At 44.6% G+C, this 25645-nt stretch overlaps 1 protein-coding gene and 1 long non-coding RNA gene across 7 annotated transcripts in view; both read right to left on the bottom strand.

Annotated features, from left to right (window-relative positions):
* LOC121539449 (fermitin family homolog 2) overlaps positions 1-25645 on the bottom strand; it is a 107897-nt gene that overhangs the window by 30953 nt on the left and 51299 nt on the right. For 3 of the 6 annotated variants that reach the window (XM_041847950.2, XM_041847952.2, XM_041847951.2), the window contains exons 5-6: positions 22730-22762; positions 3627-3955 (exon numbers count right to left, since the gene is read on the bottom strand). In XM_041847950.2, coding sequence (XP_041703884.1) covers positions 3627-3955; positions 22730-22762 — 362 coding nt within the window. The remainder of the gene's footprint in view (positions 1-3626; positions 3956-22729; positions 22763-25645) is intronic. The other 3 variants (XM_041847953.2, XM_041847954.2, XM_041847955.2) reach the window with 1 other exon arrangement.
* On the bottom strand, positions 12968-19605 carry LOC121539450. Its single transcript, XR_005995367.1, has 4 exons — positions 18987-19605; positions 18510-18650; positions 17794-17893; positions 12968-13554 (listed from the first exon to the last, which is right to left on the bottom strand). It is a non-coding gene; the product is annotated as an uncharacterized LOC121539450 (long non-coding RNA).

Genomic DNA, 25645 nt, shown 5'->3' with positions numbered 1-25645 from the left:
GCCACAGCGGAGATGCTGAATGCTTCCGAAAAAGACCCCAGGAGTGCGGCCCCACCACAAATGGGAAGAACCCGTCCAAAGGACCCCCAAGGTCTCGAACTCAGCCACGTCAGGACTTATCCCGGCTCCAGGGGAGCCAGAAACCAGGCGGGTCCAAGAAGAGTACACCAGGAGGGGGAAACTCGACAGTGTTACCGGTGTGGGGAGATGGGACATATCTCCTGGCAGTGTGGGAAACCAGCCGATGAACCTATGCCCACTGCGGAGTCCTCCAGCTCAGCACCCACACATCGTTTTGCCTCGCTCTTGGGAGTCGTAGATGGCGGCCCAGATCGACCCCCCACCTGCCCGGTAACTGTGAATCACCATGATGTGGAGGCCTTACTGGATTCTGGTAGCCGGGCCACCCTGGTGCGTAAGGATTTGGTGGGCCCAACGTGTCTGACCCCGGGGAAAGTCCTCCCAGTTTCCTGTGTCCATGGGGACACCAGAGAATACCCCATTACTGAACTTACAATGACCAGCACACGGGGAACCATACACACGACGGCGGGGGTGGTTGATTCCCTCCCCGTCCCTGTCCTAATTGGACGAGACTGCCCAGCCTTTTACCCACTCTGGAGAGAGTCTCAGGAGAGGATAACCCGAGTACCTCGGAAACGGAGAGGCAAGACTCATCCTGGGAAGGCTCCGGTGCAATCCTCCGAATTACTCACTCCCGCCCGGGCTCTGATAGGGATGGCAGGTGCCCAGACCGACACAGAGACGGAGCTACAGAATCTGGACAAAGAACTGTCTGGTCTGAAGGGGACCGCTGAGAGGTATCGTTTGTTAAAGCAACAGTTAGACATGAAGACAGAAGAGTTAGATATCCTCCAGGCTAAACTCCAACAGAGCTCCTTCCCTAAGCAACAGGAGGAGCTGGAGAGGCTGCGCAGGACCATCGAGGAGTGTGAGGAGACCCTGCGCAGTAGTAAGGAGGTCCAGAAGAAGGCAGAGGAGAAGTACAAGGTGTTGGAGAACAAGATGAAGAATGCGGAGGCAGAGAGAGAGAAGGAACTGAAAGCTGCTCAACAGAAGCTAAACTCTGCTAAAACCAAGGCTGATGCGTTCAGTAAGAAACTCAAGGAGAGACAACAGGAGGCTGAGTCCCTGGTCCTAGAGTTGGAGGAGTTGAAGAGAGAGCAGTCTGGCAAGCACCACGGCAATGCGGACGCCCTCTCCCGGCGTGATGCCTTCTTCGCTGCCTTTACCCGACGAGGACGTCGGTCCCGAGAGGGGGGATGTGTGATGTCACGAGAGGCGGTGTCCTGGAGGGACGTTACATCCCCCTGAGATGGCTGCAAACCCAGACAGCTATGGCTCCATCTGCTGGTATGGTCGGGAACTCCACCCCTCTATGGCCAATCTTCCCACGCAGCTGAAACAGATCAGGAGCTGATGAGCTGGAGGTTTTGAAGGGAAGAGACACACTGAGAGGGAGTGTGTGGGGGGGGTGAAGAGACACAATCTCCAACCTGGGCTCTCTGGAGGACAAGAGTGCTGCACGTCCACTTCCATGAGGAATATAAGGATTTGGAGATACTTACCTTTGGGAAATACTCACCTTTGGATATATGCACCTGTGGAAATACGTGTGGGACATTTGGAAGGACGTTTTGCTGGGTTGGCCACTAGCTGCAACGTGGAATACAGTAAGACTGGGGAAAAGTTATTTGAGCGAGGGAGAGTTATGATTTTGGATGTGGAAGAGACATCCCTGAACTGTTAACCCTTAAAGAGCCACCAGAGAACAGAATTGTGTTATACTTTCGTTAGTTTCCCAAGACCTTTAATAAAATCCTTGTTTTGGTTGAACCTGGTCTCCTTGCACTACTTGAGCAATCCCGCTGAAAGCTGTGTAGCCTCTCGTGACATCACAATATATATATATATATATATATTTATATACACAGTGAGGGAAAAAAGTACTTGATCCCCTGCTGATTTTGTACGTATGCCCACTGACAAAGAAATGATCAGTCTATAATTTTAATGGTAGGTTTATTTGAACAGTGAGAGACAGAATAACAACAAAAAAAATCCAGAAAAACGCATGTAAAAAATGTCATGAATTGATTTGCATTTTAATGAGGGAAATAAGTATTTGACCCCTCTGCAAAACATGACTTAGTACTTGGTGGCAAAACCCTTGTTGGAAATCACGGAGGTCAGACGTTTCTTGCAGTTGGCCACCAGGTTTGCACACATCTCAGGAGGGATTTTGTCCCACTCCTCTTTGCAGATCTTCTCCAAGTCATTAAGGTTTCGAGGCTGACGTTTGGCAACTCGAACCTTCAGCTCCCTCCACAGATGATTTTCTATGGGATTAAGGTCTGGAGACTTGCTAGGCCACTCCAGGACCTTAATGTGCTTCTTCTTGAGTCACTCCTTTGTTGCCTTGGCCGTGTGTTTTGGGTCATTGTCATGCTGGAATACCCATCCATCGTCCCTTTGATGCGGTGAAGTTGTCCTGTCCCCTTAGCAGAAAAACACCCCCAAAGCATAATGTTTGACGGTGGGGATGGTGTTCTTGGGGTCATAGGCAGCATTCCTCCTCCTCCAAACACGGCGAGTTGAGTTGATGCCAAAGAGCTCCATTTTGGTCTCATCTGACCACAACACTTTCACCCAGTTCTCCTCTGAATCATTCAGATGTTCATTGGCAAACTTCAGACGGGCATGTATATGTGCTTTCTTGAGCAGGGGGACCTTGCGGGCGCTGCAGGATTTCAGTCCTTCACGGCGTAGTGTGTTACCAATTGTTTTCTTGGTGACTATGGTCCCAGCTGCCTTGAGATCATTGACAAGATCCTCCCGTGTAGTTCTAGGTTGATTCCTCACCGTTCTCATGATCATTGCAACTCCACGAGATGAGATCTTGCATGGAGCCCCAGGCCGAGGGAGATTGACAGTTATTTTGTGTTTCTTCCATTTGCGAATAATCGCACCAACTGTTGTCACCTTCTCACCAAGCTGCTTGGCGATGGTCTTGTAGCCCATTCCAACCTTGTGTAGGTCTACAATCTTGACCCTGAAATCCTTGGAGAGCTCTTTGGTCTTGGCCATGGTGGAGAGTTTGGAATCTGATTGATTGATTGCTTCTGTGGACAGGTGTCTTTTATACAGGTAACAAACTGAGATTAGGAGCACTCCCTTTAAGAGTGTGCTCCTAATCTCAGCTCATTACCTGTATAAAAGACACCTGGGAGCCAGAAATCTTTCTGATTGAGAGGGGGTCAAATACGTATTTCCCTCATTAAAATGCAAATCAATTTATAACATTTTTGACTGATCATTTCTTTGTAAGTGGTCAAACGTACAAAATCAGCAGGGGATCAAATACTTTTTTCCCCTCACTGTATGTATGTATGTATGTGTGTATATATGTGTATATATATATATATGTGTATATATATATATATATATATATAGATATATATATGGGGGATTGGAAATGATGCAGACAATTACATTGATAGAAGCCACGATATATATGCAATATTAAAGCTGATCTACCCCCTAAAAAAAATATATATATATATAAAATAAAGAATCTGATGGAAAAAACGGTCCACATACTGTACCTTGGGGTTGAGGTCGAAGAAGCTGTGGTATTTAAACCGAAGGAGGAGCACCTCATTCTCCTTGACATCCTGCTCCATCAGTGACCTGGATGAGTCCATCCAGCCCTGGTTGATCTTGGCCTTGTCCAGGAGGGATTGGGGCTTGTAGAGCTTGGCCAGGATATCGGGCGAGGAGATTGGCTGGCTGACAGCGAGGATGCTGGGATTGCCCTCGGACAGGGGGCTGTCTCCGAACCAGGCGGTGGTGGGGGACAGGGGGCTGCCGTCTCTGGAGTCATAGGTGGGGGTCATGGTCTTACTGTACAGGCCGGGACTGGAGTAGATACTCCCTGCAAACCAGACAACACATGTTTAGTACCCTGGGGTAGACTGAGGAACGTTGGGCTGGATTCCATTTCAGTTTGGGAGATGAATTGAAATTCCATTTCAAGAACTGAAAAGCACGATTCATTTTCATTAATTTTTTCAATTCTTAGATTGGGATTTGAATTCACTTCCTAAATTGAAATCAATCCCAAACTGTGTGACTGACATCCCTGAAGCCAAATAAAAATACATCCCAAGTACCATACCTGCAAAATACTGAACATGATAAAAACATGCTCACAACACAGTCCACTGCAAAATAATGTACTAGACACACACATTCGGTACCAAGCACAAGAGCCTCCAAAAATCAAGTGAACATTGTTCCATAACACACACTTGCAGGCTGTAATTGATAGCAATGCGGCTGGTAGCACCACATTCTCTGATAGGTGGTCTTGATGCCCTGCTGTTGCTGCTGGGGAATTATGATGCGCTTTAGCATGCAGATGATGCACATGTCCATGGTCACATGGTCCACAACCTGGGAGGGGCACCCGGCAAACTATACAGCACAACCAGCAACATATAGGGAGGGGGAGGGGAATAGGAATGGGGCAGTGGAGGGTGGTACACCAAAGTGAGACAGCATGGTTCCAAAAGCTAGCGTCACTCTGCTTTGTTTGTGTTCCATTTAGGAGAAAAGGGTATATGTGTGTGTATGTATGGTTGGGGAGTGTGTGTAGAGAGATGTGTGTGTGTGTATGCAAAATGTTGAGTTCTATTCGGATTTAAGCCATTGCCAAATAAACAAACAAATAACCAATCTGAAACCATTAAATGTTCTGTTGGCTGGCCTTGACCAGTATGTTTGGCCATAGTAACAGCCTATACACTATGGAAGTCTATGAGTGACTTAATTCAACCTTAAATTCTAAACGGGCAAATTATAAAATCAATATAATGTTTGCAATTCCTTTTCTAAATGGGTATGCATTTTTTGTGTCAAAATTCAAATTCAATGTAATATATTGCATTAACATTTTCATGATTGAGTATGCATGATGCCTGCCAATTTGAAAAAGAAATAGCAGTGTGTTTAATATTTAATTTCCATGGTACTATCCAGTACAACACTGACACATTTAAAAATGAAATGTAAACGTAAATGCTTAAATGACAAATCATTTCTCATATTTGCCATTTCATTTCCTTGTTGTGACAGCACGAATTGTGACAAAAACAAAATGAATTCTCAGTTGCAATTGGAAATTATTTTCCATACTCTGTGTGGTTTAAGACTGTCAAAATTCAAATGATCAATCAAATTTAATAAATCAATCGCAATGCTTCATTTTGCTATTTGGTTTCCACATTGCGCCTTTGCGTTTTAATTTTCGATGTGTTAGACCTGTCAATCAAACACGATGGACGGGGTATTGATAACGTGAGGTGGAAGAGGTTGCCTGGGCTTGCTAGCTACGCTCAGCCAGAAACACTTAATTTCTTAAAGTATTTCTGGATCAGAATACCTCTGTATACAGTGGGGGAAAAAAGTATTTAGTCAGCCACCAATTGTGCAAGTTCTCCCACTTAAAAAGATGAGAGAGGCCTGTAATTTTCATCATAGGTACACGTCAACTATGACAGACAAAATGAGAAAAATAAATCCAGAAAATCACATTGTAGGATTTTTTAATGAATTTATTTGCAAATTATGGTGGGAAATAAGTATTTGGTCAATAACAAAAGTTTCTCAATACTTTGTTATATACCCTTTGTTGGCAATGACACAGGTCAAACGTTTTCTGTAAGTCTTCACAAGGTTTTCACACACTGTTGCTGGTATTTTGGCCCATTCCTCCATGCAGATCTCCTCTAGAGCAGTGATGTTTTGGAGCTGTCGCTGGGCAACACGGACTTTCAACTCCCTCCAAAGATTTTCTATGGGGTTGAGATCTGGAGACTGGCTAGGCCACTCCAGGACCTTGAAATGTTTCTTACGAAGCCACTCCTTCGTTGCCCGGGCGGTGTGTTTGGGATCATTGTCATGCTGAAAGACCCAGCCACATTTCATCTTCAATGCCCTTGCTGATGGAAGGAGGTTTTCACTCAAAAATCTCCACGATACATGGCCCCATTCATTCTTTCCTTTACGGATCAGTCGTCCTGGTCCCTTTGCAGAAAAAACAGCCCCAAAGCATGATGTTTCCACCCCCATGCTTCACAGTAGGTATGGTGTTCTTTGGATGCAACTCAGCATTCTTTGTCCTCCAAACACGGCGAGTTGAGTTTTTACCAGAAAGTTATATTTTGGTTTCATCTGACCATATGACATTCTCCCAATCCTCTTCTGGATCATCCAAATGCACTCTAGCAAACTTCAGACGGGCCTGGACATGTACTGGCTTAAGCAGGGGGACACGTCTGGCACTGCAGGATTTGAGTCCCTGGCGGCGTAGTGTGTTACTGATGGTAGGCTTTGTTACTTTGGTCCCAGCTCTCTGCAGGTCATTCACTAGGTCCCCCCGTGTGGTTCTGGGATTTTTGCTCACCGTTCTTGTGATAATTTTGACCCCACGGGGTGAGATCTTGCGTGGAGCCCCAGATCGAGGGGAGATTATCAGTGGTCTTGTATGTCTTCCATTTCCTAATAATTGCTCCCACAGTTGATTTCTTCAAACCAAGCTGCTTACCTATTGCAGATTTAGTCTTCCCAGCCTGGTGCAGGTCTACAATTTTGTTTCTGGTGTCCTTTGACAGCTCTTTGGTCTTGGCCATAGTGGAGTTTGGAGTGTGACTGTTTGAGGTTGTGGACAGGTGTCTTTTATACTGATAACAAGTTCAAACAGGTGCCATTAATACAGAAGTTAAAGAAGTTGTTACAGGTCTGTGAGAGCCAGAAATTTTGCTTGTTTGTAGGTGACCAAATACTTATTTTCCACCATAATTTGCAAATAAATTCATTAAAAATCCTACAATGTGATTTTCTGGTTTTTTTCTTCTCAATTTGTCTGTCATAGTTGACGTGTACCTATGATGAAAATTACAGGCCTCTCTCATTTTTTTAAGTGGGAGAACTTGCACAATTGGTGGCTGACTAAATACTTTTCCCCCCACTGTATATAGATCATCTTTGCTATGCTGGCTAGGACAGCAAGGAGTTTGCGAGAGGAGACACGGGGAGACAGATCGGGCATAGTGCTTGCTGCAAGCTACTAGCAATATGATGGCTAGTACGTGTAGCTAGCTAGGTCAGAGATATTAGAGAAAGGAGGAGATCGGAATCCCATGGTGAATGGAGGAACATATAACGCCTCACCCAGCAGTCGGTCGACCAATCCTGTTCACGTTGTCATGCTGCGTCACACAGTTGCTAAGCTAATTGTTACGCAATCCCTTCTCAAAGTCGGTATGAGTCGAGAAACCGGTCTATTGTCCTCGAAAGTATGTAATGTCACCCTTCCAATGCTATACAATATTACAGAGAAAAAATGAATTCTCACACTTCTGAAAATATTTGTAACGTTGTACTTCTTATAATAATATGCCATTTAGCAGACGCTTTTATCCAAAGCGACTTACAGTCATGCGTGCATACATTTTTGTGTATGGGTGGTCCCAGGGATCGAACCCACTACCCTGGCGTTACAAGCGCCGTGCTCTACCAGCTGAGCTACAGAGGACCACAATTCATGCTATATGAAATTCATGCTAATGTTGGGTTTGTGAGCTAGCACCCAATTGACTCCCATTCTCTCCTTGAAGGAGTGATCTCCTTGTCCCAGAATAGCCCAGAATGCACCGCGCAGCCCATTGAAGAAATGGGCAATGTACACAATGGGTGTTAATACAATTCCAATGGAGTTTCCCATCTCCTCAAAAGTATCTCTGGCTAGGTTAGATACCTTAGTTAGCTAGCTGGCTATGGTGAGAGGCAAGTCAACACATTTTAAGAGATGAGTATATGGTGTGACGTCACGAGAGGCTACACAGCTTTCAGCGGGATTGCTCAAGTAGTGCAAGGAGACAAGGTTCAAACAAAACAAGGATTTTATTATAGGTCTTGGGAAATTAACGAAAATATAACAAAATTCTGTTCTCTTGTGGCTCTTTAAGGGTTAACAGTTCAGGGATGTCTCTTCCACATCCAAAATCATAATTCTCACTCGCTCAGATAACTTTTCCCCAGCCTTACTGTAGTCCACGTTGCAGCTAGTGGCCAACCCAGCAAAAAGTCCTTCCAAATGTCTCACGTATTTCCACAGGTGCATATATCCAAAGGTGAGTATTTCCCAAAGGTAAGTATCTCCAAATCCTTATATTCCTCATGGAAGTGGACGTGCAGCACTCTTGTCCTCCAGAGAGCCCAGGTTGGAGACTGTGTCTCTTCCCTTCCCAAACCTTCAGCTCATCAGCTCCTCATTTGTTTCAGCTGCGTGGGAAGATTGGCCATAGAGGGGTGGAGTTCCCGACCATACCAGCAGATGGAGCCATAGCTGTCTGGGTTTGCAGCCACCTCAGGGGGATGTAACGTCCCTCCAGGACACAGCCTCTCGTGACATCACAATGGACATAACCTATTAAAATCATTCTGGTCTAACAAAGAAACAAAACAGAAAATTGTTGATACTTTTTAAAAAAAAATAAAAAACAATTTGAACAAATAATACACATACATACACACACATACAGTATCTCACAAAAGTGAGTACACCCCTCACATTTTTGTAAATATTTGAGTATATCTTTTCATGTGACAACACTGAAGAAATGACACTTTGCTACAATGTAAAGTAGTGAGTGTACAGCTTGTATAACAGTGTAAATTTGCTGTCCCCTCAAAATAACACAACATACAGCCATTCATGTTTAAACCGCTGGCAACAAAAGTGAGTACACCCCTAAGTGAAAATGTCCAAATTGGGCCCAAATGTCAATATTTTGTGTGGCCACCATCATTTTCCAGCACTGCCTTAACCCTCTTGGGCATGGAGTTCACCAGAGCTTCACAGGTTGCCACTGGAGTCCTCTTCCACTCCTCCATGACGACATCACGGAGCTGGTGGATGTTAGAGACCTTGCACTCCTCCATCTTCCGTTTGAGGATGCCCCACAGATGCTCAATAGGGTTTAGGTCTGGAGACATGCTTGGCCAGTCCATCACCTTTACCCTCAGCTGTGGTCATCTTGGAGGTGTGTTATGGGGTCGTTATCATGTTGGAATACTGCCCTGCAGCCCAGTCTCCGAAGGGAGGGGATCATGCTCTGCTTCAGTATGTCACAGTACATGTTGGCATTCATGGTTCCCTCAATGAACTGTAGCTCCCCAGTGCCGGCAGCACTCATGCAGCCCCAGACCATGACACTCCCACCACCATGCTTGACTGTAGGCAAGACACACTTGTCTTTGTACTCCTCACCTGGTTGCCGCCACACGCGCTTGAAACCATCTGAACCAAATAAGTTTATCTTGGTCTCATCAGACCACAGGACATGGTTCCAGTAATCCATGTCCTTAGTCTGCTTGTCTTCAGCAAACTGTTTGTGGGCTTTCTTGTGCATAATCTTTAGAAGTGGCTTCCTTCTGGGACGACAGCCATGCAGACCAATTTGATGCAGTGTGCGGCGTATGACAGGCTGACCCCCCACCCCTTCAACCTCTGCAGCAATGCTGGCAGCACTCATACGTCTATTTCCCAAAGACAACCTCTGGATATGACGCTGAGCACGTGCACTCAACTTCTTTGGTTGACCATGGCGAGGCCTGTTCTGAGTGGAACCTGTCCTGTTAAACCGCTGTATGGTCTTGGCCACCGTGCTGCAGCTCAGTTTCAGGGTCTTGTCAATCTTCTTATAGCCCAGGCCATCTTTATGTAGAGCAACAATTCTTTTTTTCAGATCCTCAGAGAGTTCTTTGCCATGAGGTGCCATGTTGAACTTCCAGTGACCAGTATGAGGGAGTGTGAGAGCGATGACACCAAATGTAACATCTGCTCCCCATTCACACCTGAGACCTTGTAACACTAACGAGTCACATGACACCGGGGAGGGAAAATGGCTAATTGGGCCCAATTTGGACATTTTCACTTAGGGGTGTACTCACTTTTGTTGCCAGCGGTTTAGACATGAATGGCTGTGTGTTGAGTTATTTTGAGGGGACAGCAAATTTACACTGTTATACAAGCTCACTACATTGTAACAAAGTGTCATTTCTTCAGTTGTCACATGAAAAACATTATTTAAAAAAAAATGTGAGGGGTGTACTCACTTTTGTGAGATACTGTGTATATATATATATATATATATATATATATATATATATATACACACACACATACATACATACATACATACATACACTGCTCAAAAAAATTAAGGGAACACTAAAATAACACATCCTAGATCTGAATGAATGAAATATTCTTATTAAATACTTTTTTCTTTACATAGTTGAATGTGCTGACAACAAAATCACACAAAAATTATCAATGGAAATCAAATGTATCAACCCATGGAGGTCTGGATTTGGAGTCACCCTCAAAATTAAAGTGGAAAACCACACTACAGGCTGATCCAACTTTGATGTAATGTCCTTAAAACAAGTCAAAATGAGGCTCAGTAGTGTGTGTGGCCTCCACGTGCCTGTATGACCTCCCTACAACGCCTGGGCATGCTCCTGATGAGGTGGCGGATGGTCTCCTGAGGGATCTCCTCCCAGACCTGGACTAAAGCATCCGCCAACTCCTGGACAGTCTGTGGTGCAACGTGGCGTTGGTGGATGGAGCGAGACATGATGTCCCAGATGTGCTCAATTGGATTCAGGTCTGGGAACGGGCGGGCCAGTCCATAGCATCAATGCCTTCCTCTTGCAGGAACTGCTGACACACTCCAGCCACATGAGGTCTAGCATTGTCTTGCATTAGGAGGAACCCAGGGCCAACCGCACCAGCATATGGTCTCACAAGGGGTCTGAGGATCTCATCTCGGTACCTAATGGCAGTCAGGCTACCTCTGGCGAGCACATGGAGGGCTGTGCGGCCCCCAAAGAAATGCCACCCCACACCATGACTGACCCACCGCCAAACCGGTCATGCTGGAGGATGTTGCAGGCAGCAGAACGTTCTCCACGGTGTCTCCAGACTCGGTCACGTCTGTCACATGTGCTCAGTGTGAACCTGCTTTCATCTGTGAAGAGCACAGGGCGCCAGTGGCGAATTTGCCAATCTTGGTGTTCTCTGGCAAATGCCAAACGTCCTGCACGGTGTTGGGCTGTAAGCACAACCCCCATCTGTGGACGTCGGGCCCTCATACCACCCTCATGGAGTTTGTTTCTGACCGTTTGAGCAGACACATGCACATTTGTGGCCTGCTGGAGGTCATTTTGCAGGGCTCTGGCAGGGCTCTGCCAGTGCTCCTCCTGCTACTCCTTGCACAGTCACAGAGGTAGCAGTCCTGCTGCTGGGTTGTTGCCCTCCTACGGCCTCATCCACGTCTCCTGATGTACTGGCCTGTCTCCTGGTAGCACCTCCATGCACTGGACACTACGCTGACAGACACAGCAAACCTTCTTGCCACAGCTCGCATTGATGTGCCATCCTGGATGAGCTGCACTACCTGAGCCACTTGTGTGGGTTGTAGACTCCTTCTCATACTACCACTAGAGTGAAAGCACCGCCAGCATTCAAAAGTGACCAAAACATCAGCCAGGAAGCATAGGAACTGAGAAGTGGTCTGTGGTCACCACCTGCAAAACCAGTCCTTTATTGGGGGTGTCTTGCTAATTGCCTATAATTTCCACCTGTTGTCTATTCCATTTGCACAACAGCATGTGAAATGTATTGTCAATCAATGTTGCTTCCTAAGTGGACAGTTTGATTTCACAGAAGTGTGATTGACTTGGAGTTACATTGTGTTGTTTAAGTGTTCCCTTTATTTTTTTGAGCAGTATATATAGATATACACACACACACATACATATATTACACATATATACACACTGGGTATACAAAACATTAAGAACACCTGCTCATTCCATGACTGACTGATTGACCAGGTGAACCCAGGTGAAAGCTATGATCCCTTATTGATGTCACTTGTTAAATCCACTTCAAATCAATGTAGATGAAGGGGGGGGGGATATTGATTAAAGAAGGATTTTTAAGCCTTGAGACATGGATTGTGTATCTGTGCCATTCAGAAGGTAAATGGGCAAGACAAAAGATTTAAGTGCCTTTGAATGGGGTATGGTAGTAGGTGCCAGTCGCACCGGTATGTGTCAAGTACTGCAACACTGCTGGGTTTTCACACTCAACAGTTGCCGTGTATATTACCAAAGGACATCCAGCCAACTGGATACAACTGTGGGAGGTGTTGGAGTCAACATGGGCCAGCATCCCTGTGGAACGCTTTCGACACCTTGTATGAAAAAAAAAACAAAAAAAACAAAAAACTATGCACTCACTAACTGTAAGTCGCTCTGGATAAGAGCGTCTGCTAAAATGACTAAAATGTAGAGTCCATGCCCCGACGAATTGAGGGGGGCGGGGGTGCAACTCAATATTAGGAAGGCATTCCTAATGTTTGGTATACTCAGTGTATATATTTTGACACAGTGACTGTGTGTGAGAAAGGGAGAAGGACCCCTTTGGCCATTAGTCCTTGGTGGGACAATATTTACAAAAACTGCTGGTTGTCATATATGTGTCATGGCACCATCAAGGTATTCCCACAAGAGATAGGAAGCCCACCTGCCTGCTCTGGCCTTTCAGTACTGTGACACCATATTTTCTTGGGCAGTAAAGCTGTTCCTTGACTCAATACTGTTAAAGCTACAGTAAGTAAGAGGGTAGATTTGCACAAGCCTTTGCTTGTGCGAGCCACAACGGCTCATAGGAGCCGGAGCTTGTCTCCTGTTTCTGTAGTGTGAGGCAGCTTGATGTACAAGTACACCCCCTGGACAGGACACTAGTCTTTCACATGGCCTTACCCCCAATCTATCTATCTATCTATCTTGAGTGCCAAGCAGAGACAAAACAAGTCCCATTTTTACAGTCTTTGGTATGACTCGGCCAGGGACTGAACAGTCCAACTTTCAAATCTCAGGGAGATGGTTGGTTATGCAAGCCATAGGTATGACTATAATGCATATTGAGTTGTTCCATGTCGACTGGAAAATGAGAGGCATGCCCAATTAAACATCACAAATTATTTTATTAAGGATATACCTTACTGTGCCCTTGGTGACCTGTGATAGAGACATTGTCCTACAGGTAACAGTTATTCTTGTTCTTAGAATCACTGGTGTCCAACAAACAGGTTACTATCTACGCAAAGAGTTTAACTACTGTAGGTTTCCTTGATAATGGTTTCGAACATATGATTGGCAGAAGCGAATTGAAGAGCAAAAACAGTTCTGTATTGTTATTATTTTTGCCTAACATCTTTCTGAACATGTGACTAGTGGTAACTGTAATTTTGACTGAACACTTCAAGCAGTTCAGCGACAATGGATAAGTCTGCCCTCCTCTTCCTCATCAGTACAGTTAGAAATATTAGTAGTATCATTGGGGATGATATTCCTTCTCGGTTTCTATCAGCTATGGTCATCAGCCAGAACCGCCTGTGAAAAAGGAACACAAATTATGGAAAAAGGCTGGCATGGATGGAAACCTAAAACACAGATTATCAATGTACAACTCATGATACAGTGCCTTCAGAAAGTACTCACACCCCTTGACTTTTTCCACATTTTGTTGCGTTACAGCCTGAATTTAAAATGGATTGAATTGAAATGGTTTGTCACTGGCCTACACACAATACCCCATAACGTCAAAGTGGAATTATGTATTTTGAAAATTTTAAACATTCATTAAAAATGAAAAGCTGAAATGTCTTCGGTCAATAAGTATTCAACCCGTTTGTTATGGCAAGCCTAAATAAGTTCAGGAGTACATATTTGCTTAACAAGTCACATAATAAGTTGCATGGACTCACTCTGTGTGCAATAATAGTGTTCAACATGATTCTTGAATGACTACCTCATCTCTGTACCCCACACATACAATTATCTGTAAGGTCCCTCAGTCGAGCAGTGAATTTCAACCACAAAGACCAGGGAGGTTTTCGTATGCCTCGCAAAGAAGGATAATGTACAAATATTATACAATCCAGGTGTGCAAAGCTCTTAGAGACTTACCCAGCAATACTCACAGCTGTAATCGCTGCCAAAGGTGATTCTAACATGTATTGACTCAGGGGTGTGAATGTGTTTTCACTTCCCTCATTTTGCTGTGGTGCCGCACACGGCAAAATCATTGCCGCCTTGCAAAAAGAATATGGAACATGGAAAAATATTTCTGAAGAGGCGCACTTTGAAGATGATAGCACACTCCACATTTACTTTCCTTCCCTCTGCAAACAAAACAAGTAATTAATAGAAAAGTCTGACAACCCCATAGTAGAGTAGTTTATCTATTTACCTAGTCGGCTTGTTGTGTTCTACAGTGCCTTGCAAAAGTATTCACCCCCCTTGGTGTTTTTCCTATTTTGTTGCATTACAACCTGTAATTTAAATTGATTTTTATTTGGATTTCATGTAATGGGACATACACAAAATAGTCCAAATTGTTGAAGTGAAATTTAAAAAAGAACTTGTTTCAAAAAATTCAAAAAAATAAATAACGGAAAAGTGGTGCGTGCATATGCATTCACCCCCTTTGCTATGAAGCCCCTAAATAAGATCTGGTGCAACCAATTACCTTCAGAAGTCACATAATTAGTTAAATAAAGTCCTCCTGTGTGCAATCTAAGTGTCACATGATCTCAGTATATATACACACCTGTTCTGAAAGGCCCCAGAGTCTGCAACACCACTAAACAAGCGGCACCATGAAGACCAAGGAGCTCTCCAAACAGGTCAGGGACAAAGTTGTGGAGAAGTACAGATCAGGGTTGGGTTATAAAAAAATATCAGAAACTTTGAACATCCCACGGAGCACCATTAAATCCATGATTAAAAAATTGAAAGAATATGGCACCACAACAAACCTGCCAAAAGAGGGCGCCCACCAAAACTCACGGACCAGGCAAGTAGGGCATTAATCAGAGAGGCAACAAAGAGACCAAAGATAACCCTGAAGAAACGACAAAGCTCCACAGCGGAGATTGGAGTATCTGTCCATAGGACCACTTTAAGCCGTACACTCCACAGAACTGGGCTTTATGGAAGAGTGGCCAGAAAAAAGCCATTGCTTAAAGAAAAAAATAAGCCAAAAGGCATGTGGGAGACTCCCCAAACATATGGAAGAAGGTACTCTGGTCAGATGAGACTAAAATTGAGCTTTTTGGACATCAAGGAAAACGCTATGTCTGGCGCAAACCCAACACCTCTCATCACCCCGAGAACACCATCCCCACAGTGAAGCATGGTGGTGGCAGCATCATGCTGTGGGGATGTTTTTCCATCGGCAGGGACTGGGAAACTGGTCAGAATTGAAGAAATGATGGATGGCGCTAAATACAGGAATATTCTTGAGGGAAACCTGTTTCAGTCTTCCAGAGATTTGAGACTGGGACGGAGGTTCACCTTCCAGCAGGACAATGACCCTAAGCATATTGCTAAAGCAACACTCGAGTGGTTTAAGGGGAAACATTTAAATGTCTTGGAATAGCCTAGTCAAAGCCCAGACCTCAATCCAATTGGTATGACTTAAAGATTGCTGTACACCAGTGGAACCCATCCAACTTGAAGGAGCTGGAGCAGTGTTGCCTTGAAGAATGGGCAGAAATCCCAGTGGCTAGATGTGCCAAGCTTATACAGACATACCCCAAGAGACTTGCAACTGTAATTGCTGAAAAAGGTGGCTCTACAAAGTATTGACTTTGGGGGGGTGAATAGTTATGCACGCTCAAGTGTTCTGTTTTTTTTGTCTTATTTCTTGTTTGTTTCATAAGAAAAAATATTTTGCATCTTCAAAGTGGTAAGCATGTTGTGTAAATCAAATGATACAAACCCTCAAAAATCCATTTTAATTCCAGGTTGTAAGGCAACAAAATAGGAAAAATGCCAAGGGGGGTGAATACTTTCGCAAGCCACTGTATACGAGAAAGATATTTATCTCGTGGCACTTTCAAGTTATGAGTGCCATAGGGATTGAAACATGCATTCTGACAAGCAGTCAATGCATAACAATTCTTGCAATTGCAAAAACATCAGTTTTAATGGCCTTTGTTAAAAAGAGCTGGATCCCAGCTTTCCATTCTTACTTTATTTATTTCTCAACTCCTAAATATGTGCGAAGTGCACCATTTTCAGCCTTTAGTTTTTAGCTGAGGCATGGTTAAGCACGTTACGGCTCTGCAATTAGCAGTGAGCGCATAGGGGTGAGTGGAGCTAAATGTAGGGTCAATTGTAGGGTAACTTGGGGTACAGCGCCACTCCACCTCAATCTTTTTTGGGAGTGACTTAAATTGTGATGAGATATATCATATTTTTAGTTGAGCAAGAGTAGAGGCAACCTGGGAACGTTTTTTTGGGGGGGAAATGGTGACATGCAGTGGTTTCTGTGAGAAGTACCGGCAGGGGGCATATTACGCTGGTGGCGAGTTACCCCAAGTTACCCTAACATGTAGGCCTACAGTATATTCACTGTGTTTATGCACGTTTTTTGGGGCATAAAATGAATCAATCAATAAGATAATAACTCGTTAAAAGATCACATTTGGGATCTGGCTAATGTTTAGCCCAATAGGGTAAATGCAGATAGGCTGAAGCATGGGGTTGCCTATTTATTTGCACTTTACTGCATCAGTTGGGCTACAGGTGATAATGTTTATTGCTAATAGCATACCTGATAATATGGACCATGCATAGGCTATATACATGGCCCAATATATTAATTACATTTTTTTGTTTTGGAGCTCATTCTGGAGGTGGAAATTATATTTGAGATGGTGTCCACATACATTTATTTTTCATTCATTTTGGAGTACAATGTCCTTTTAAAAAGGAGCTTCTCAGTCCTTCTACATAAAAATTATAGGAGGGACCCCCACCCTTCAACACCCCTCCGCGACCTTTTCCCCCCACTGCTACACATTTTTCCAGAGAAATCACTGGTGTGAAAACTTATGTAAATGACACATTTCAGTATTTCATTTTTAATAACTTTGCACAAATTTCTAAAAGCATGTTTTCACTTTGTCATTATGTGGTATTGTGTGTAGATGGGTGAGAGAAATCTATTTAATCCATTTTGAATTCAGGCTGTAACAACAAAATGTGGACTAAGTCAAGGGATATGAATACTTTCTGAAGGCACTGTAAGTGCACCAGTCACAATTCAATTCACATATCCTACAGTGTTTTATTGTTCACAATAACTGTATGCTCCGGTTTAATGCATGTTTTCACTAGGCTTGGGCAGTATACCGTATATAGAGGTATTTGGAAATAGCCACGGGATGGTTTTTCAATACGGTTAACTATTTATTTATTTATTAAATCAATTGTAATATGTGTGGCACAAGGTCAGTATGAAGGTATGACAATCTGGATACCGCTCAAGCCTAGTTGTCACAACCAATCACTAATTCACTCAATTTACCCAAGTGTGGTCTTATTGAGTAGTTCAATGAGGTGTTACAGCACAGGTAGGGATGACAATGTTCACACTGTTACCCATTAGGCAAGAAAGAGGAACACTGAACTAGACAAACCAATTGTACAAATCCATTGATCTTTAGTCCATGAAGGGAAATAGCCAAGTGCAGACCATTGGAAGAAAGGGGGGGGACAAGGCATCTTTCAGCCATTTTGGTGCCTCTCCAGCCCTTGCTTCTTATGGGAGAGCACCCTTACCTGTCTGATGGTGGGCAGCTTGGTCAGCAGACAGAAGGGGGGCGTGTCTGCTGGAGGAGCTGCTGGGGTTGCCCGTACACAGCAATGACGTCATAGTTTCCTGAGGGTTGGAACACTAAATATATTTAGTTGAAAAGCACACTGTCAGGTCTGGGGCAAATGAGCTAATATAGAAAATGCTTTTCTTCGAAAAAATAAATTTTGTAGCCTTCAAATCAGACAACAGGAACACATAAGAATCAGACTAATTCCAGTCCATTTCATAGATCCTCCGCCCCCTTACTGAGTCTCTGGTACAGTCCTCTCGGGATATAATAACTAAATAGTTACATTGACAATATTTACTGGCATGCAAAGGAAAGCTTGACTTGCAATAAACAAAATGTCACATATAAGAACTCAGTGTGGGAGGATCATGGGACTACAATTCGATTTTTATTTTATTGTGGACACTACCATGCCATAGAGTAGCTCTTATATTGAGGGGGTTTAATTAAACTGGACCAGGGTACACCAGGCTATGGCCTGTGACATGAATGGGCGAAAGCCTCCTTCAGAAATATACACCGTGTATTTTCCATAAAGTATATGTTAGAATTTTCCAACTAGTTTTACTTGGGAAGCAGATAAAGTACATTCGTTTTTTTACCAAGAGTAAACAAGACTTTGCATGTGAACACTGAATCCTAAATCATTACTCCAAGTTCTTGACATACCTCACTTTGTTTTGAGCCGACATCGCCGTGGGCTTTGAATGGGGCACCAGGCTCACGCCCGAGAGGCAGGCCGGTTTTCAAAACAATCACTTTAACCCGGTGCAAACGCCGCCCACCCTCCTGCAGCCAAATCTGGAACTCCTAAACAGACAGATGGACACACAGACATGCTGACACAGACAGACATAAAGAGAGAGAGCTGGCCCCCCAAAAATAAACTAAATCTAAACAAAATGTTATATTGTGCATGTGACGTTACACTACTATATAGCTATAGTCTGATGACATGCTTTCAGATAATTATCTTGTTTTTGACTAGCAACATACCATTAGTGATTACCTCTAGAGTAACTTTCGCGCATCATAGGTTGCTAGCTATCTGTGGTACAAAATACATAACCATGCTAGCTAGTTATCCAGCTAATTGTTTCAATGCACCTTCCAAATGTGAAATTACAAGACAAAAAAGCCACTTACCTAAAGCGGTTCCACGATGTCTTGTTGTGAAGGTAGCTAGCCAGTGCCAGTGGACTAGCTAGCTACCGTTAGCCAGTAGTGCCTCAAGCATCATATCAACCAGTTGCGTCAAACTATTTGCGTTCGGCTGAAGTCATTCATTGCCAATGGAGCACTTCGCAACACTATGTTTAGGATGCCACACTAGGCTGCCGTGCGTTCTGTATACAGCACGCGTTCAATATTTTCAAATCGTGCGTTGCATTACAGTGCTGTGGTACAAACAGAAGTTCATTAAAGTTCCCCATGGCGGGGGTAGCACCATACAGAGGACAAATGATCATGGCTATTGTGTAGATAAAGACAAGAAGATACCGGTTGAAAGACTGGACATTTGTTTCAGGTAAGAATGACACTGGGACAATTCATCATTACTACATTTAGTGTTGTAGTGTTATTACTACGCCCTGTTGGCTAGTTTTCCCGAAATCATGCAGGGCAAGCAAGTGATTTGAAAATCAGTACTCTATATGGGAACAACCAGTTCAACGGATTGATGTTGCTAGAGATTAACGTGACAGAAGAATATAAACAAACAGTGGAGACCAGTCATTCAGGGAAGAGCCCCACCTGTTTAGCTAAAAAATAAATTATATATATTTTTTGTTGCCTGTTTTGCATGTTATTTTGGCATTAATACGTGTCACATTTCAGTTTGCAAACAATGTAAAACATTTTTTTTTTTTTAATAAAGCCGCATACAAACATTCTCTTTTTTGCTTTCTTGAATAAGGCAGCTCAGTGCTTTCTGTGGTGGTGGGGCAGCCAGCGGAAAATACGGAGTGTATGGGGTTGGTAATGTTCTCTAGTTGCGCCATGATTGGCTCTGTGTTCTGTCACTCATGGGGACACTACATCACCGCAAAATCTATGGGGAGAGCTCGAAAATTCAAGCCCCTTGGGTGCTGCCATAGAGTTACATTAGAAGTGCCCATCCAAGAAGGCTCAAGGTCATTGGCCACAGATAAAATGTCAAATCACCGTAGCTTTGATTGGACTGATCATGTCAACATCATACTTTCAACATCTTAGTTAGCAAGCAGTCATCATCATGAATCAAGTCGACAATCTACTGGCAAATCCTTTTCAATCCTTGTCATATGAAGATAAATTATAGATAAAACGTATCGGTGCTCATCGGCCATTGGACATAAACATTACACAACAAGTTGGAAATCGCAAATTCAACAATGAGTGGTTTGGAAGGAATCAGTGGCTAACTGCAAGCGTTGCAAAGCAATCACTAGCCTGCTATTCAGTGGAGTGGGTGTGTGGTCCAAGTCTGGGTTTAAGGGTCTCTTTTCCAAGCTTAAAAGGATAAACATTCACATGCCATGGGCCAGAAAAGGTTGAATACACCACGAGTGAATGAGTTGTCTTCTTTACAGCTCCACCAAGATTTACATGCTAAAATCGCCACCGGAAAATAACTATACTAAACAAAAATATAAAACGCAACATGTAACAATTTAAACTATTTTAATGAGTTACAGTTCATATAAGGAAATCAGTCAATTGAAATGAATTCATTAGGCCCTATTCTATGGATTTCACATGACTGGAAAGGGGCACAGCCATGGGTGGGCCTGGGAGGGCATAGGCCCACCCACTGGGGAGCCAGGTCCAGCCCATCAGAATGAGTTGTTACCCACAAAAGGGCTTTATTTAAGACAGAAATACTCCTCAGTTTCATCAGCTGTCCGGGTGGCTGGTCTCAGACAATCCTGCAGGTGAAGAAGCCGGAAGAGGAGGTCCTGGGCTGGCGTGGTTACGCGTGGTCTGCGGTTGTGAGGCCGGTTGGACGTACTGTCAAATTCTCTAAAATGACGTTCGAGGCGGCTTATGGTAGAGAAATTAACATTCTTTTAAAATGAAAAACACTCCTAAGTCCCAACTTCGGCAGACAAGTTTCAAATTCTCGCTGAAGTTTCTAGCCACAAGCATAAACTAGATAGCTGGGAAGGGCTCATCAAAACGTCTGCCTGGCCTGAACTGACTGAACCCGTTCGTCTCTGCTCGACAAACGTCATCAATTTGGCCACCAGGCGTGTGTCCATATAGCCTCCCCTGTTACCAGGAAGCACAGGCAACCTCGTCCGCCTCACGTTACCGAAACCCCGCCCACAATGATAAAATGGATGGATTGACAATCAAAACAAGTCGAAAACGAAACGCAAATTAGGCAAAGAAATGGCAAAATAAAGAATTGGGATTGATTTATCGAATTTGATAATTTGAATTTTGACAGTCAACCACACAGAGTATGGAACAGCATTGTCAATTGAGAATTCTTTTTTATTTTTGTAACAATTCATGCTAACAGGAAATGAAATGGCAAATTATTTATCATTTAAGCATTTACATTAGATTTTTAAATGTGTCAGTGTTGTACTGGATAGTACCATGGAAATGAAATATCAAACACACTTTGCTATTTCTTTTTCAAATTGGCAGATATTATGCATACTCAATCATGAAAATGATAATGCTATATATTTTTTTCATTTCAATTAGAATTTGTCAAAAAATGCATACCCATTTAGGAAAAGGAATTGCAAACATGATTTTGATTTATTATTGTTCCATTTGCCTTTCCAGCTGAGTTTCGGCAGCTAAATGCTTCCATAAACACACTGACCAGTCCCCACTTGACTAAAAAAGCAGGCAGGCCAAACCAAAATCCACACAGGAAATGGTGTGTGTGTGTGTGTGTGTAATACAGTAGAGGTCATGAGAACAGGGACCAGGCCACAACAGCCCATCCCTAAGGGTTTGTGGAGGGTTTCTAGAAGAGAGGGAGGAAAGTAAGGTCAGCTAGAGTACTGCTCTCCCATATGGTCTCAGGAGACACCCCAAACATCTAGAGAAAGCTGATAACAGTATACCCCCATCTCCTCTAGAGAAGAAAAACAGTCAGGCAGGCCCAAGTGTTTACTCCCTGCCTTTGACTTTCAGTGAGATAGTGCAAACAGGCACTGACTATGTTAACATTTCCTAATCCTTAATCCCCTTTCACTGTATGGTCTGGACGGCTAGACCACCCTGCACTTTGTTGCCTAGATGTAAACTAGGAGGGCTCATCACCATATAAAAGTGTCTCTGTTTCTTCACATAGCTTCTGTGTGGGTTTGGGATGGAGGCGGTGGTCCATCTGAAATTAGGTGAATGGGTTGTAGACATAGAATCCCCCTACTAGCCATTTATTCTGTTCCATTTTGATTGATTCTTTAGGGCAGGGTTTCCCAAAGTCGGTCCTGGCCCCCCCCCCCAAAGCTTGATGATGAGTTGGTTATTTTAATCAGCTGTGTAGTGCTAGGGCAAAAACTAAAATGTGCACCCAGGGGAGGCCCCAGGACAGACTTTGGGAAACCCTGCTTTAGGGTATCTGTTGAGCAAAATGTGAACAGCTGAGCTTTCCAGCAAAACAAATGCATAGTGAGCAAAGCTTTTTTATATTTTTCAAAAACAGACAGGAGCGAGCTTGGTCCTGTTGGAGTGGGGCAAAGCCTATCACGTGACCTGCGTTAGCAGATTTCCTCAAGTGACAAGGGCAGCAGCTGGCTTCCTTTGGATACAGCCTTGTCAGGTGACCAGAACATCAATCCAGCTGAGGGGTGAGTGGGTAAGGGAATGGGGAGGCAGCGAGAAAGGGGAGAGGAAGCAGTGCAGAGAGAGGGAGGACAGAAGACCAGGAGAAACCTTACCTTTGACCGGCCCAATGTAAATGATCTCAGAGGCTGGAGTGGAAAATGAGAAAGAGGGAGGGGAAGGAAGGAAAGCAGAGAAAAACAAAACAAAAAACAGAGGACAGATTAAAGAGATATTAAAAAGACAAGGAGGAAAAGGAGGTAGTAGAGTTTTAAAAAAAGAAAATAGACGAGAATGAGAACCAGGGAAGGGCTGTGCCAGTGTGCCAACCTAACCAACCCAAGATTAGATGAGTCACTTTGCCCTCTCAGCGGAGGGAAAAGGAACATGGCATGACAAACTCTGGTCAGTTCCCATCCATCCACCCATTCATCAGGATCCAATATAATTTGTTACTAATTGAAAAGCCAGGCATTGTGTTGGTTGGAATGACCCAGCACTGCATAACAGTTCTAGTGAAATTAAAGTAATGGACATATCAACTTTCCACCATGAGAATCCCATAGAGATAATTATCTGAGAGGAACAGTTCAGCAGAGTAGCAGACCCCATGGCACTGAAGGAGTAGACAGGGCCATGGTCCTAGTTCTGAGTCGTAGGCTACAGTTAGTAATATGGGCTATTCCATAGTAACGACATGGATGTTTCTCTTAATGGAATGTGGGTAGGGGATCTGGGATTTCCCAGTGACATGTAGACATGTGGGTGAAAGTGGGTTGTGGTTTTAGACTCAGAAAATACTGATTCTAGGGCCTCCCGAGTGGCGCAGCGGTCTAAGACACTGCATCGCAGTGCAAGCTGCGTTACTACAGATCCTGGTCGTCCGGGTTAGGGGATGGTTGCCCGGCCGGGATGTCCTTGTCCCATCGCGCTGTAGCGACTCCTGTGGCGGGCCGGGCGCATGCACGCTGACACGGTCGCCAGGTGTACGGTGTTTCCGACAACACATTGGTGCGGCTGGCTTCCGGGTTATGCGTGCATTGTGTCAAGAAGCAGTGCGGCTTGGCGGAGTTGTGTTTCGGAGGACGCAAGGCTCTCGACCTTCACCTCTCCCGAGTCCGTACGGGAGTTACAGCGATGGGACAAGACTAACTATCAATTGGATATCACGAAATTGGGGAGAAAAAGGGGGTAAAGAGTGTGGATGTAATTGGAGCAACTACATTTACATTTACATTTTAGTCATTTAGCAGACGCTCTTATCCAGAGCGACTTACAGTTAGTGAATACATATCTTTTTATACTGGCCCCCCGTGGGAATCGAACCCACAACCCTGGCGTTGCAAACGCCATGCTCTATCAACTGAGCTACATCCCTGCCGGCCATTCCCTCCCCTACCCTGGACGACGCTGGGCCAATTGTGCGCCGCCCATGAGTCTCCCGGTCGCGGCCGGCTGCGACAGAGCCTGGATTCGAACCAGGATCTCTAGTGGCACAGTTAGCACTGCGATGCAGTGCCTTAGACCACTGCGCCACTCAGGAGTCAACTAAACTACCAATCCGTGTGTGTGCATCCGTGTGCGTGTGTGTATGTATGTGTATGTGCATGTGTGTGTATGGACTGCTGTGCGGAATGCATCATAGGCCCTTGTGATTCCCCATCAGGCGGTGTGGTGCGGGCGGCCCCAGCCCTTCCCCAGATGGGAGGCAACACAACATCAGGAATAACTCCCAGCAGCTTGGCCGTGAAACACTGCACATTAAATACTCACTCACTCCTACCATGTGAACTGGGGGAGGAGGTGTGTGTGTGTGTGTGCAACTTCTGCACATTCTTTCTTTGTGCACAAGTGTCTTTTCTATCCTAAAGTGATATGACTTGGCCTAATTCATTTTAGAAACCCCTGGCCAACAGCTCAATAGGATAACAGAGTGTGGGGGCCTCCTGAGTGCTGCAGCGGTCTAAGGCACTGCATCGCAGTGCTAGAGGCGTCACTACAGATCCGTGTTCGATCCCGGGCTGTGTCGCAGTCGGCCACGACCGGGAAACCCATTAGGCGGGGCACAATTGGCCCAGCGTCGTCCGGGTTAGGGGAGGGTTTGGCCGGCTGGGATGTCCTTGTCCCATCGTGCTCTAGCGACTCCTTGTTTTGCAGCCGGGCGCATGCACTCTGACTTCGGTCGCCAGCTGTACAGTGTTTTCTCCGACACATTGGTGCAGCTGGCTTCCGGGTTTAAGCGAGCGGTGTATCACGAAGCAGTGCGGCTTGGCGGGGTCGTGTTTTGGAGGACGCATGGCTCTTGACCATCGCCTCTCCCGAGTCCGTACGGGAGTTACAGCGATGGGACAAGACTAACTATCAATTGGATATCACGAAATTGGGGAGAAAAAGGGGGTAAAGAGTGTGGATGTAATTGGAGCAATAACAGTCATACATAAGGGTGTAACTCATGGAACTAGGGAAACTCTGCCTTTGTTCTAATAATCAGAAAGAGTCACAAATACTATTTCCCAGGATCACACATGGAGTCAAATGGCAATGGGAACCAACAAGCGTATAATTGTCATAACATTGGAGAGAGAGCCAAGAGTCAGAGGCCCTTCTCCTCCTGGAGTTCTCTTCTCACACTCTCCCCTTTTTCCCTTTCCTGCCCTTCTCTCTCTCACTCACTACTCTCACCCAACTCCTTCTGTCCCCTTCGCACCCCTTCCTTGAGCCTATAGGCTGTGTGTGTGTGATGCCGGGCCAAGTAGCTACAGGGTAGGGCAGGGCTGGGTCTTTAGGACAATGAGGCCCATTCACAATGCCTTAGCCAACGTTGCTAATGCTAACTAACACTGCATAGATACCACAGCACGGCCCCATGTGTTCCTCCTCCTTCCTCACATCACTGTAGCTAATTTCTTGACAGGGCTAGCAGGCGGGAGGAAGAGGGGCTGGTATAGCTCAAGCTCTGCAGCCTGGTTTGGGTTTTAAATGGTATGGTGACCAACTATGCAAGGAATCCCAACCATTCCCTGCCAAGGAGT

This window comes from Coregonus clupeaformis, chromosome 25 (assembly GCF_020615455.1).
Source record: "Coregonus clupeaformis isolate EN_2021a chromosome 25, ASM2061545v1, whole genome shotgun sequence".
NCBI lineage: Eukaryota > Metazoa > Chordata > Actinopteri > Salmoniformes > Salmonidae > Coregonus > Coregonus clupeaformis.
Note: the sequence above shows the minus strand (reverse complement) of the source record. Positions and strands in the feature narration are given on the sequence as shown.